The 15,749-nt window shown below is 40.8% G+C and overlaps 1 protein-coding gene across 1 annotated transcript in view; it reads right to left on the minus strand.

Moving 5' to 3' along the window:
- Nucleotides 1-14,883, minus strand: part of TMEM144 (transmembrane protein 144) — a gene marked incomplete at both ends in the record, with an annotated part of 31,555 nt that extends 16,672 nt beyond the window's left edge. Inside the window, 5 exons of the mRNA XM_079713363.1 lie at nt 943-1,024; nt 7,766-7,846; nt 9,485-9,584; nt 12,489-12,611; nt 14,775-14,883. Of these exons, the coding sequence (XP_079569489.1) occupies nt 943-1,024; nt 7,766-7,846; nt 9,485-9,584; nt 12,489-12,611; nt 14,775-14,883 (495 nt within the window). The remainder of the gene's footprint in view (nt 1-942; nt 1,025-7,765; nt 7,847-9,484; nt 9,585-12,488; nt 12,612-14,774) is intronic.
- Nucleotides 14,884-15,749: the final 866 nt, after the last annotated feature.

A 15,749-nucleotide genomic window follows, 5' to 3' on the forward strand; every position in this document is an offset into this window, starting at 1 on the left:
GGATCAATACATCTCTTTCCTCTAACACCTAAGCTTCTTATTATTTGACTTTAGTGTCAATTTAACTAAGGTTTCTGTCACCTTAGTTGATAAGAGTTTTGATAGGGGAAGAAGGAAGGGGAAGAAATGATTCATTTTGAAGTAAGAAGTAGAGGCAGCGCCTTTCAGGGAGGCAGCGCCTCAGTGTGTGGGTGGGAGGTGGGATTTCAAGGGCGGCAGCCAGCACTGGGCCCTCGGCAGGTGCACGAGACACTCAGCTTCAGTGGGGCTGGAGTCTGTGCTCATGGCCATGGCGGTTTGCCCTGGAACCACTTCTGTGTACAGAGCCACTGGCCCTAGTGCTGTGGGCTGTCTTGTAAAGGTTGCCCCTGTTTAACCTAGACATGCTATTCCAGACTAATTTATGTTCTTCAGGGTCAAAACAGTGACTCCTTACATATTTCCTGTCTTCACCTTTGAGTGGAATGGGATACAGCAGAAAAGAGAAATAGAAGAAAGTCAAGTCTAATTCCCACTTTCGTGTGATTTGATTTACCCTTTCACTGGCTTTGTCTTATCTGTGGCCCCTGCCCTCCCCCAGTCCTACTTTAAAGCCTCCTTCCTCCCCCTTTCTAAAGTCACTTTCATGTTCCTCTTCAGTATTCAGCATTCCCGTACTGCGGAAATCCTTAAGTTATTCCAAAATATGGGCTTGTGTGCACATCTCCTAGTAGGGATCTACCGTTAATAAAAATAAGTAGACCTCTGTGTTTGTTGAGCATCTTTACTGTGGAAATATTGATTGCTACATAGACCTAGCCATAATAAATATGCTAAAATATTTCAGATAGCCCTGATTTAAAAAAATACCCCATTACCCTCTTATCTGCGTTCAAATCCATGCATTTTCCTTTTGTCTTAACTATATGTTTCAGATCAAGGTGGTTCTCATTCTCTACTCACATGCTCTGTTATTAATGGCGTGGTGTCCACAGAATATGTGTTAGTTGGTATTTTGCTTTTGATGAACAAAAATATGAAAGCGCTGCAAAGAAAAGAAATTTTAGTGACATTTATCACAACCCTGGTTCACATTAAGTTGTCCGAATTTTAAGGGAAAACACAGCTTAAATGAAGTCTTAATGATACGATGATTACTTCCAAACTGCCTCTTCAGGGGTCCTGCCATTTCTCCAGCACAGCCATTCTCTTTGACATCTCTCCTTTTCCTTAATTACAATAGCTTAAAAGCTAGACTCATAAGCTTCCCTCCTAAATCAGATCTTTCTCCTGATTTTCTTATTTCAGTCAATGGCCCCATCTTTCTTTTTATTCATGCTTAACCCTGGAATCACATGGTAAAAAACACAAATGGAAACACCTTGAAATAATATATCTCACCTCTTCTATTGACAAACCCCTCAAAGCTTAACATCCTCAACTGGACAAACTCGAGGAGATAAGTACAACTGGTGTGAGTGCAGAACTGTGTGACCCCTGCAGAGGACACCCTGAGGCCATGTACCAAAGGCATAGGTGTGTCCACTCCTGACCCTACCAGTCCTGCTCTGGGACCTCTAACACAAGCACAGCCACACTCAGGTGAGCCGACCTTCATGATCATCCAGTGGAATATGACACAGCCATGAAAAAGGAATGAGGATGCCCTCTGTGCTCTGATATGGAAAGACCTCCAGAGTATATTTTAAGAGATAAAAACACATGCTTAAGCCTAATGCCTTTTTGCCCTTTAACCTCTCTCTCCCAAGGCACTGACTATTCATGTCCAGTATCTTTGTAACAAATGCCTCACTGACCTTGACTTTTGAACCACGCCAAATCGCTAAAATGTGTTAAAATATTAAATTAACTGAAGGAAACTGACAACTTTGGTATACTTTTGATATTCCTTTTTAAAAACATTTGCATGGTTCAAAAGTTAAAGCAATATAAGAAGTTTTCAAAGCACACATGAGACTGAAATAGTATAGGTAGCTGAGTGCAGACTAGTGAACCCAGATATGCTATCTTTTGTACAAAAATTTAAAATGTCAAGTTAGCTTCCTTAGTTCAGTCTCTTGGCTGCTTTATAAACTTGAATGGTTCCATATTCCCTTCCATAGGAAATTCAAGTTTCGCTTTGATTTTTACTGCTCTCTGCTTCATGCCCCATTCAACCTTTCTCAACATAATCCCCCCAAGGACTTCTTTCCTTGACCAGCCCCTGCTCCAAGCTTGTACGTCGTGCTTGTGAGCCTTCCTTAGCTGGACACACTGTGTCCTCACCTCTTACCCAAACTAGAGGAGACGTGAAGTGCTGACTGTGAGAAGGGAGCCCCACCCCCGGCCGGTCCTCCCCTATCTTCCTCTTCTCTGAATTCCCGAAACACTGAGAATCGTCATCACACGGTCCAGACCATCTGCCACAGGTCCATGTAATCTTTTTTCTCTAAAGACTTTCCAATTCAATAGAAGATAGGAACCACATTTTCCATCTGCTTCAAGGTCCTCGAAGTACCTGACACTCAGTAAAATTGAATGCATAAAACCTGATCATATGTGTCTATCTTAATTGTTAAATAGGCATGTGTGTGCTCTCATATACATGTTAATTCACAAAGCTAACATTAGACACTGCAACTGCATTTTCTTCTCAAAGTTACCATGAAAACCCTCTACTTTGTATAGACCCATCTATTTTTCTAATAGCAATAGAGGATGATATGTTAGAAATATACTTGAAGGACACAGAGAAAAGCCCTAGAGTGCTTCTTCAAACAACTGTGTGACCCTCCAACAAATCACTTAATCTCTCTGACCCTCAACTTTTTTCATCTAAAAAATGGGGAGGGACTTCCCTGGTGGCACAGCAGTTGAGAATCGCCCACCAATGCAGTGGACACGGGTTCAAGCCTTGGTCTGGGAAGCTCCCACATGCCAAAGAGCAACTAAATCCATGCACCACAACTACTGAAGCCCATGTGCCACAACTACTGAGCCCACGAGCCACAACTTCTGAAGCCTGCGCACCTAGAGCCCGGGCTCTGCAACAGGAGAAGCCACCACAATGAGAAGCCTGCGCACCACAATGAAGAGTTGCCCCTGTTCACCACAACTAGAGAAAGCCCGCACGCAGCCAAAAGATTTTTTTAAATAAATAAAATTAAAAATGGAGATATACCCGCTTTACAGAACTGTGATGAGAATTAAATAGTAATGGCTACAAAATTCTCGGGGTACTTTTTGGCACATGATAAAAATCTCAAAATATGCTAGTCAGTTGAGAAGTTTAACTACAAATTGGATGGGAGATGGGGTGCTGAGCATGAGGAAGAAATGAAGACTAAGGAATCAGTGGTCTGAGCCTGTGTACTAGACATAAAATGGGTAAGTCAGAAAGAAGACTCCAGCTCATTTAGGTCAAGAGGGAATCTGGTGGCACTAAGTTAGGACAAGGTAATGAGATGTATCTTATGGATATGAACATAAAGCCAAATAGATCACAAGGTCTTCTGGGCTACAGACTTGAAGAACTTGGTACAGTGTGTCAAACACAAAGTTCCATGATCGAGTCTGTGAATGCTTTCAAAAGCATGGGAAACTTTAAAAATAAATCAATATGTTATACGCAAGGGTACTTCTCTATACTTTCAACCTTTCTAATTTCCCTAGATTTGCAACCCTATACACATTACTATTAGTAAAACTCACGTGTGTGTTTACACTGACAACTGATTTCAACAGCATCTATTATATGTCAAGCACCGTGCAGCGAAGTCTGATAGTGATGGTGGGAGAAATGGTGCACAAAGAAAATAACAGACTTTGTCCTTCAGGATCTCATAGTTTAAGGATAAAGAGGGTTGTCTGAATAATACAACACAGACCCTGAGAATGTGGGTAATAGAAGAAGTGCAAAATACAATGGGAGTTTAGGGGCGACTCATTCTATTGATAATTAGGAAGAAGAAGATCAAGAAAACATCATATAGAATGGGAAATCTTAACTGATATTTCAGGAAGGCAGAGGAAAGGGCTTTTGGGGCTGAAGGAAGTGTCGGGTATGATAAGTAATCCTGGGTCAGTGAACTGACAACTCACGGCGAAACTGTGCTAGGAAGAAGTGTTGAATCTCTAACTGTGGAGGACATGCTGGATTAAGGAGACAGATTTACTCTGAATCCAGTGGGGAGCCTTCAGGGGTTCCTAAATAGAAGAGTGATGTCCTGATTTGAGAGCAGATACAAGCAAGTCATACTAGCAACAGAAAAGAATGGAACTAGGGAACTGAGATGTGAGATTTTTCCAACTGTATACAGGTGGGTAGGTAGTATGGGACCAAGGGAAAGGAGAGGAGGAACCTGTGAAAGATTCAGAAAGAATTTTACAGGATTTGATACAGGGTTGGGTACAAAGGAAAAAAATTCAAGATGCCTGAGGTTCTGAATTTGAATGACTGTGGCTAATACCATCTACGGAGAGAAGGAACGCAGGAAGAGGGACCAGTTTTCAGGGAAGGCTAAAGTAAGAAAAGTAATTCTGATTGGGAAATGTTGAAGGCAAATAGAAAGGAACCACCGGCCCAGGGTTTGTGCAGGGCTGACCTTGTGCCTGACCTGGCAGGGTCCCCTTCCACAGGTAGCCCCACCTGAGATGGAGTAGGAGGCACCCGGGGGACATGCATGTCGAGATGTTTTGCCTGGTCCACAGTTCTATGTAAGGACTGTGGCTCTGAAGAAAGTTAACCGCTAGAATCAAAGATCTGGGTTTCTTCACAACACAACTCTACAGAGGAAGCAAGTTAAGGAAGTAGAGAAAAGAATGGAGAGTAGATTCAAGGATAATTCAAAGCCTTTTTTTAAAATTTTAATTTATTTATTTTTGGCTGCATTGGGTCTTCATTGCTGCACGCTGGCTTTCTCTAGTTGTGGCGAGCGGGGGTTCTCTTCGTTGTGGTGCATGGGCTTCTCACTGCGGTGGCTTCTCTTGTTGCGGAGCACGGGCTCTAGGCATGCAGGCTTCAGTAGTTGTGGCACACAGGCTCAGTAGTTGTGGCTCCTGGGCTCAGTAGTTGTAGCATGTGTACTCAGTAGTTGTGGCACATGGGCTCAGTAGTTATGGCTCGAGGGCTCTAGAGTGCAGGCTCTGTAGTTGTGGCACATGCGCTTATTTGCTCCGAGACATGTGGGCTCTTCCCAGACCAGGGCTCGAACCAGTGTCCCCTGCATTGGCAGGTGGACTCTTAACCACTGTGACACCAGGGAAGTCCTCAAAGCCTTTTTTTAATTGAAAAGGAAATCTGTCTTCTTGTGAACTCCGACTCCTGGATCTTCACTGAAACATGTCTAAGAGAGTGTCCTGGACTTTGTTTCTTGGCATCCGCTCCACTTCCACCCTGAACCATGGGGACTAGGAGACTGAAAATTACATTTGCCCAAACTGTGCCTCATCTCGGCTTTGCCAGCAGTGGGGGTGGGGTGGGGCCAGGTATCATCTTGCCTTGGGTGGCTGCAAGGATGTCAGCAGCTCAGGGCAGACATATTTCTCCCCACAGTGCCAGCTGGAGTGGGTGCCCTGGGGCTTTGGGTGATGCCGCCTTCTCCCTTTGCTCTTTTGGGATTTATAACACTTTTTGTCAACAATTCCCTGTGCTAAATCCTCTGCTGTTTAAGATGCCTGGGGTGGTCTTGGATATGGAGACTGACTGATACTTACCCTGGATAACACGTAGGGAAGACGTAAGGCTAGACATGACCTTAGCAACGCTTTACCATTGACTGTACAGAGGATGGGAGCAGTTGTTTCCATTTTAAAAAGAAAAGCAACATCCTAAACCAATGTAACCAGATTCCAAGTTTCCTTATACTGGCTATGAAACTCCAAGTCATTTCAATGAATTCCCTTCAGAACAAACGGATTTAACGGAGTTAAAATGGAAAGGTTCAAGAAATTCCTTGGTTAAAAATATTAACAAACATAAACTTCAGTTAAATAGAGTCGAGAGACCAGAATGGGGAGCTCACAGGCCCTGTGATCATAGCAGAGCCCAACAGGAAAGAGGCAGACCTCTCTTCCTTCCTGGCCAGGCCTCAGCCAATGCACAGCCATGGACTCCTTGTTTACTATAACCCTCCCAACTTCCCTGTGTCCTCTATAAAGGCGTTCTCCTTCCCTTGATGTGAGGGACTTGTACTGGCTCGCCATGGTTACAGACCCCGAACTGCAATTCTCTGCTGATCCTGAATAAACCCATTTTTGCTGGGGACAATCTGGCCATCTATTTGTTTCAGGTCAACAAAAGAAACTTAGAAGAGAGGCAGGATGCACCACAGAAGAGATCACTGCATTTTCCTGCCTCAGACCAAGATCTAGACTAAGTTGGGTGACTCCCAGGCACGCTAGCTAGTTAACTGTTGAGTTGGACAACATAGGCCCAAAGGGGTAACAGTAACCAAACATGAAATAGTTATTAATTAAAAGAGTGACTATTGTAATTAAAATTACCTACCATATAGAGCATTAGCCATGTATCTAGCACTATACATAGCACTGAACATATTATTTAATCCTCAAAATATCCTATGAGGCTGGTGCAATTATTATCCCCACTTTATCCCCAGATGAAGAAACCAGGGTTTAGAGAAATTAAGTGATTTGCCCAAGGTCACACAAGTAGAAGTGATAGAACGTGAATAATTTGTAATTTTAGAGAACGTACACTTTCTAAAGGAAGAAGGAACATGGAGAAAAACAAAGCCTGATGGACTGGATAAATTGGCCTCAAATTATCATTAAGTCAAGATGAAGGCATTCTACATTCCAATTTTGGGTTGTAAAGAAATGTTTTTTTTGAGAGAGCTCTTCAAAGCTCGAATGCTATGTGAATTGTACAAAATATACAAAATTGCCTCTAACCAAAAATGTCAAGAATCTGCTATTTTAGAATAATCAATGTTATTTCCTCTCCGATTGGCCTGGAAGAACTCTCTAAGGCAACACTTCAGCGACAAAGGGATTGTTCCTGAATGTGGCTGGAGAAAAGCCATCAACCGCAGGAGGAAGGGAAATACAGTGTTCTTTCCCTGAAGAATAAAAAAGTACTAAAATCTTCGCAGGCAATACTATCCATTATGAGAGGTGCTGACAGGAAATACAGATGGACTCTAGAGAGGAAAAGGGACCGAATCTAAGGTGACCTAATTCTGTGATGGTTTTATGGACTGAACACTGCCATTCAGACAGTGAATATAACTAGACGTCCCCAAACAGGTATTTACATGAGTGTGTGTTGTCACAGGTGAGAGAGTGGTTAACTGAGGGGGTTGAGAAGAGCTGAGTGACGTGACAGGAAAGTGGGAACTGAGTGGCAAAGAATACATGAGTAATAAGAGAGAATCAGTGGCTATTTCAGAGCATCAGGAAGCCAGAATAACATTGACTTATAGCATTTTCTAGTTCGCAAAATACTTTAATTCTATTTGATCCTGATTTATGAGCTATGTCTTATGATTTTTCTGAATATTACAGATAATGAAAATGAGCTTCACAGCAGCTAAAAGGTTTCCCAAGGTCTCAGAGTTTTGACCACTGAGGCTGGGGCCCCTGACCCCAGAGCTGATACTTTCTGTCCTCTGAAACCATGCCTGTCAATGTAAATAAAGAATCTGAGAAAAAATCATGTTGATTGGTGAGACGTGGGTGTAAAGCAATGTAAACACATCAGGATCTTTAACAAGTGTTCTGAGTGTTGGGAAGAAAAGTTAAATCATAAGAAATGGCCATGTACCTTACTACTGACAGCCCGGCTCCGATGTAATTGAGCAGTGGTTTTGACACCTCTTCTGCATCCATTCCAAACCAGCCAAACCTGGAAATTGAAAGAGTCATATCAAAGCAGATACTGTTGATTATGTGTTCATCACAGTGTTTAAGGCCATTGACTCGGGGTCAGATTCCTGGATTGAAATCCTAGGTCCCTCACCTACTACCTGTGACTTGGGTAAATTAACTATCTTTATTGTGCCTCAATTTCCCATGTTTAAAACTGGTACAATTATACCTACAATTATACCTCACGTACAGGTTTCTTAAGATTAAATGAGCTAGTATATGTAAAAGTACTTGTCTAAAAGAAAAGTCCCTTTCTCACTAAGACTAAGGAAGAAGGAAGAAAAAATAGATTAAGTGGATAATTGAATGCTGATGAGTTGACTGCTACTTTGTATAATATTTGAAATAGACTTCAGTAACTGCTTCGGCAAAGATCCCTGCTCTTTGGCATCCCTTTAAATTCTTTTTTTTTTTTCCATGTCTTGAGGTTGTAGTGATCATCACCGACAATCACTGTGAACCACCCAGGGCCAGAGAAAGGAGGCAAGGACAGGAAAAAGAAAATAGCACTTGTAAAAAGCAGGGTGGGGATGAGGAAAGGACAGGAAAGAATGTACTGGAAGTTAGTTGGCTTTGTTATAACTGAGCTTGTTGTAGTGTTTTGAGTGGGAAGAGGGGCCCAGAAAGCAAGGTTAGAGTAAAAGCCCCCTTTTTATTTATTTTCCCAAACTCAACTTGAATGCTCATCTTAATGCTGACTGAGGGTGGTGCAGTCCAAGAGGATCTTCTCAGATGATGAAGCTGTTCCCAGGCTGCACCGGACAATAGGACAGCTTCCGCCAGATACGGCGATGGAGCACTTGACACGTGGCCAGTGCAGCTGAGGAACTCGATGCTTAACTTTATCACATTTTAATTAATTTAAATGTAAATACATGTGGCCACATGTGGCTTGTGGTGACCCTATCTGGACAGCTCAGCTCTAGAGCTGGGGGTTGGCAAACTTTCCCTTAAAGGGGCAGAGGGTAAATATTTTAGGCTTTGCGGGCTGGGTGGCCTCTTGCAACTACTCACCTCTACCATTCTAGGGAACAAGCAGTCACAGACACTCCTTAAACGGATGTGTGTGGCTGTGTTCCAATATCACTTTATTTACAAAAATGGCTGGGAAGCTGGACCAGGGTTTGCTGACACTGGCTCAGACCCTAGAGGGAAGAATATGGGCTTTAGAACCAGCAGGCCTGGGTTTGAATCTGGCTGATTAGCTCTGTGAACTTCAGCAAGTTCCTCATCTTCTTTGTGTGTCAGTTCTCTTATAAGATAGCACTTACCTCATGTAGTTGTGAAAATGAGATGGGAATAATGTATATAATATGTCCAGCAAATTGCCACACATAGAAAGGGAACATAAATATCAGTGTCCTTTCTCTCTCCCTACTTTTTTCCCTAGAGACAACTCTTTACTTTATCTTGATCAGGGTGTTAGATCACTTCTTTAGAACTTAAGGGAAATAGTAATTCAAGGTAGCATATGTTATGTGTATGCCTTACCAGTAGTGACCTCTGTGAAGGTAGGAACTAAGCATTATTCCTCTCAGCTAGTCCTATTCTTAGCACTGGCCTTACACAGAGTGTGAGTGCAGAGAATCATAGTTGAAACTTTGCTTTGTGTTACCTTGAGCTTGCCCAGCCGATTAAGGCATTAAATGATCCCCAGATTAAGATTCCAAGGCCCAAACCAATGGTTTTGATAATTGGGACAACCGCAATGTTTCCTGTAGATGAAATATACAGAAGAAAGGTGTTATTTCCAATACAGAAAACAAGTTTATCAATTGAATTAATTTTTATTTTAATTTCAACTGAAGCTCATGGGAGGGTTCCCTTTTCTCCACATCTTCGCCAGCATTTATTGTTTGCAGGTTTTTTGATGATGGCCATTCTGACCAGTGTAAGGTGATACCTCATTGTAGTTTTGATTTGCATTTACAATAGCCATGGAAGCAACCTAAATGTCCATCAACAGAGGAATGGATAAAGAAGATGTGGTACGTATATACAATGGAATATTTCTCTGCCATAAAAAGGAATGAAATAATGCCATTTGCACCAAAGTGGATGGGCCTAGAGATGATCATACTAAGTGAAGTAAGTCAGACAAAGACAAATATCATATGATATTGCTTACATGTGGAACCTAAAAGAGGGCTACAAGTAAACTTATCTGCAAAACAGAAATAGAGTTACAGATGTAGAAAATAAATTTATGGTTATCAGGCGGTAAGAGGGATGGAGGGACAAATTGGAAGAGTGGAATTGACACATACACACTACTATATATAAAATAGATTAATAAGGACATACTGTACAGCACAGGGAGCTCTACTCAATACTCTGTAATGACCTATATGGGAAAAGAATCTTAAAAAAGAGTGGTTATATGTATATGTATAACTGATTCACTTTGCTGTACAGCAGAAACTAACACAACATTGTAAATCAACTACACCCCAATAAAAATTTTAAAAAATAAAACAAAATAAAGATTTAATAAAAATGAAAAAAAAAGCTTATGGGATTTGGACAAACTTAGTAAAGTGCAATTCATCATTTAAAAAATAAAACAGCCACATGTTTTGGCATTTAAACTCATGATTATGACTGCTAAAAGAGCCAGGCTTAGGGCAAAATCCTACAGAGAAAATGTTGAATTAGCTCCATGCCTAACTGCACCAATGCTCTTCATCCTTAGTGTCGGTCTCTGTTTTATGTGTTTTTGCAGAAGCTGGTCAATGATAAAATCAGTAGTGACAATCCCCTATGACTCGAACCAGGGCCAACCACTGGCAGATGTCCCTGTCCCAGTACGGCCCCAGACTTTGCTCTCCCATGCTCACCAACTTGTCTTCTGGATTCCTGCACCGAGTGCTTCATGCTCAGGACTAAACTCATGGTTGGTCTTTCCAGTTCTTGATTGGCTGTCTGGTCTCAGTCAATCTCCTCTGGAAAGGTTCCCTCTCTTGGTTTCCAAGATCTCTTCATCTCCCAGGTCCCTCCTGTTTCTCTCTTTCTCTGGTTGCTCTTTCTCATCACACCTTCTGGATTTAGATGCCCTCTGAATATTTTCCCTAGAACACACCCTTCCTCTTGCTATATTCTTCTTTGGGTACTTGACTAGTTTCATGGTTTCAGCTATCAGCTAGAGTCACATGCTTCCAGTGCTAGCCTGGACCTTCTCCAGAGTTTTAGTGCCAATAAGAAATTTCCGGGGCTTCCCTGGTGGCTCAGTGGTTAAGAATCCAACTGCCAATGCAGGGGACACAGGTTCGAGCCCTGGTCCGGGAAGATCCCACATGCCACGGAGCAGCTAAGCCCGTGAACCACAACTACTGAGCCTGCGCTCTGTAGCCCGTGAGCCACAGCTACTGAAGCCCACATGCCTAGAGCCTGTGCTCTGCAACAAGAGAAGCCACAGCAATGAGAAGCCTGCGCACCGCAACGAAGAGTAGCTCCTGCTCGCCGCAACTAGAGAAAGCCTGCACGCACCAACGAAGACCCAACAGAGCCAAAAATAAATAAATTTATAAAAAGAAAAAAAAAAAGAAATTTCCAAAACCAGGAACTTTCAGCTCAAAAGGTCCCAGTTGAACTCAATATTTTCCCTTTCGGACACGTTCTTTTCCCTGTTTTCCTCATCCAAGTCAATGACACCATCACTCTCCTAATCACTTACGAGAAAATCCCTACATCACCATTGGGTCCTCCCTTTCCTCTGCTCCCCACATCCAATCAGCTACTGTAACCTACAGCATCCCTGATCTGCAGGATGAATGGTTGCTTTCTCTGTTCCCCTCTCCCATTAGACGTGACAATCATAAGCATACTAAGGTATAAGTGAGCTATAATAATCACAACTGTAGTGGAAATTTAAAAGTTAACTCTTTTGTCCTCCAACTCATCATCTTCACTAAAACACTTAATTCTGTAGAGATTCAAATTAAGTAGTTACTCAATACATTTTTAACGTTTAAAAATTTATTTGCTTTTAATCAAATTGCCTCTAGAGAGCCTTGATACTTGGGCCTCTCTTTGTTAAAGAGAAGAAAACTCTCCTGGGGTGTATTTATATTAATAGAAGAAAAACATTCCTGATTGGTCAAGCAAAGGTGTAAATTCTAGTTATATAACTTCAGGGAACAGTGAGAAGGCAACAGAGGGAAGATTTTTGTTTGCTTTTGTTTTTCTGCCAGTGCTTTTGAAATGATAATATGTCTGTGTTTGTCTACTTTTAAGGACAAGTTCTAAAAATGATAGTAGTAGAAACAACTGTTTAATAAATATTTTCTGACAAACATAATGGGAAAGAAAGAAAGAAAGACCAGAGCACTTAAACTAATATATGAGTTATGCTTGAACAGATAGCGAGTGAAACATTTTTCCTATAATAATTTTATATAATTATATATATAATATATAGTAATAATTTTACTATCACAATTATCTACCAGGAACTAAGAAATAAATCATTAAAAGGAAAGAGTCAGGAATCTACCAAAAATATTTATGGAGCATATAAATGAAAGAAACTAAATTGTTCATTTAGTTTCCTTCTATTATGAACCAGATTTATTTTGATCATAGCATAAAATGATTAAAGAATAAATTATATCAAATATTACCTGTTGCCCAAATGCAGCCCCCAACCATTGCAAAAGGCCAAAACTTAGGGCAATGTAATATCAGGTTGACCACCAAGGCAACCAACCATATGGCAGCACAAAGTACCCACTGGAGAAACATTCCTGAAAAAAAAAAATTGGTGTCATTGGTTCAAACCTATCTAAGGAAATTAGTGCGCTTAGGAATATCAATGAATTATTATAGTAATGGTCACAATTTATTGCATGCCTATATGCCAGGCACTTTACATGTTTCTTATATTTCTTGTAACTACTATGCATCATAATTAACCCTAATTCAAAGACAGAAAATGAATCTGAGATGAAGCAACTTGTCCAAATAGCTCACAGTTTGTAAAACTGGAATTTAAACTTAACTTGACTCCAAAGCTTGCTCTACACTGTGCATTCCGGCTTAACAGGGAGCAAAAATTTTCTACCAAAGAATGTTGGCAAGACCAAGACTATATATTTTTATTCAGATGCTATACTTAGTGCCATTCTTCACCAAAGACATGGCATTAAGCACTTCACAATAGCATGATAGTAATTTAAACCTTTGGGGATCATATGCGCCATTTTGGGATAAACATAAAGTCCTTTGTGGCCATATGTAGGTCTCATGCACTTGGAGTTGAGTGTCTGCAATGAGTGAGGCATTCCAGACCTGAGAATTAGCCTTCTAGGTCAGGGCTACTCCCCTTCCTATGCTCTGGGCTACCATCTGCCAGTTACTTGAATGTCACATGGTGATATGAGGTGTATCTGTACTTTTCTGAGGCTTAGAAGGAGGGTTTAGGGATTAAAAGGTTACAGAAAACATCGACATTGGAAAAAATACTAAGGTAGTTATGTGTATGCCTTACCAGTAGTGACCTCTGTAGCACTGTAGCTACAGTGGTCACTACTGTAGTGACCTCTGTAGCACTTTTGACTCTATTGGAAAATTTTGCCTATTTCTATTCAGTCTCACGGTGGAGGAGAGAAAAAAAGGCTGTTAACCTCTAAGACAAAAAAAGTAAGAACAGAGAGATGAAAGGGAACTTCATTTTACAAATGAGAAACTGAGAACAAAAGAGTGGATAAGGTTTGCCTGGGATCACACGGTTCTTGTAGAACACCCAAAAGTCAGGTCCTCTAACCCTTAGTATGCTTTTTGTTATTTTTTTAGCACTTTTCATTCCTGTTCTAACTCCAAAGGGAAGAAGAAGGCAGGCTCTGGAGGGAAAGGATTTGTAACTCTATTGTCTTAGTGGTATAAAGACATAAGAAAAAAGCCTGAGATAAAGTTGAAAAAAAAAAAAAGACATAAATTGGAGTGAAAACACAATGCTTCCCACCAGGCTTTCACCATAACATCCCCAATTTCTCCTCCTGGCTTTAACAGGAAAGGCAGGTAGATAAAAAAAACTACTGCTTCTCCTGCCCTAAAATTCACATTACAGTCAGTTCTACCATAATGTGACATGTGTGTTCCTAAACATCACTGTACTGTGTAAAATCATGTGATAAAACCTGCAGAGCTTAGAGGGAAAATGGGGCTAAGGACACAACACTCAGAAACTTCATCAACCACTTATTAAGAAAAGATAGGAGCCTAAAAAAATGGTAGTGCAGTTTTACACTGGTTAAGTGGTTAAGACATTCACAAATGCTGCAATAAATATGGAACTTTACCTTAAAAAAGATCTGAAGTTGGCTTATGCAAATGGATGTCAGAAGTGTTGTAGCTTGTGAATTATTGGGAAGGTGGTGAATGAGGGTTTGAACACCAGATGTCTATGGGTGTGGTGTAACAGACCTGGTGGTTGTGTGAAGGGGTGTGTGTGAGCATATTTTGTGCATTACTATGCATCTTTGTTCATCTGGGTGCAGTTTTCTGTGTTCACCTAATGTTTGTCAGAGTCAAAACTGCTCATAGGCAAACACAGATTTCGTGTTATGTGCAAATTGTTTTCTATTATATGATTTGTGTTGGCAATTTGTGTGTGCAAAACAAGTGTTATCAGTAGAGCTAACTTCCTTCTTTTCTAAACACAACAGATATGGCTAAAAGACTTTCCCCATCCTAGCTTTATGAGGAAACACAATCTTAAGGTTATCCTATACTAACTAGCAGTCAGATAACATGGCATGGGCATTGTCAAATGAATTTTTTTAAGCTCTATTCATTTGGCTTCAGGTGCAGCAAAATTCATTTTTATAGCCATCATTTAAAAAAGACCGAAAAAGTGAACTTCACATTTAAAATTAATTTAAGACTAACAATGAAGGAAACATAACTACCATCTCCAGTCTCATATTTTTTAAGTGGTACAAAGTTTGAGCCAAACAAAACGATGGCTACAATAGAGGATATGAAACCAGTGGTGAGGTCTGTTCCATTATTGCTCATGGCTCTGGTCCTGCCCGAGAGCAAGCTGGTTCACTTTCAACTTGATGTACTTTTCAAGAGCTTCTGAAATAAAAGGAATAAAAATGAAACAATTAAAAAGTTGTGAATCTGTGAGCAAACTGTGATCAATACATGATACTTATTGAGTTTTTCAAAAGTATGGTAAGAGTCCTTCCAGATAAAAAGTTAGGACATTATGAAATTATGTATTACATTCACACCCTATGTTCATTCATTCATTTTTTCATTTATTTTGTCAACAAATATTTTTTGATCACTGACCTACAAAACAAACAAAAAAAAACCAAGCAAAATTTGTCTTCAGAGCTTGAAAACCTAACTTCTTCCAAGACCTGGATACAATTTGTATGATATTGTAAAGAAATTCTTCTGTGTGGGTAGACTGTATAATGAAGATTTGTGGACCAGGATCCTGTTCAGTTCAATTGGTTGTTGTGACAAGTAAATGACAGAGCACAGGTGAAGACTTTGAGAACTATCAGTGCCTTTTGAACACAAGCTGTTCTACTATTTAACACAAGCTTAAGGGCACATTTAAGTTGTATTGTTGCTACATACTCAGGATCCCCTAGAGGTAAAGGCACTTTTCTTCAACAGTAGCACCACCTCGGTGTGTATTAGTTTAAATAGTTCATGAAATTATATTTGTGACTTTTAAAAAAACTGAACACATAGAAGAATCTCCCAAAGATCTCTTTTTTTTTTCTTTGCGGTTTGCAGGCCTCTCACTGTTGTCGCCTCTCCCATTGCGGAGCACAGGCTCCAGACACACAGGCTCAGCGGCCATGGCTCACGGGCCCAGCCGCTCCGCGGAATGTGGGATCTTCCCAGGCCGGGGCATGAAC

The sequence above is a fragment of the Hyperoodon ampullatus genome (assembly GCF_949752795.1).
Source record: "Hyperoodon ampullatus genome assembly, chromosome: 1".
Lineage (NCBI taxonomy): Eukaryota > Metazoa > Chordata > Mammalia > Artiodactyla > Ziphiidae > Hyperoodon > Hyperoodon ampullatus.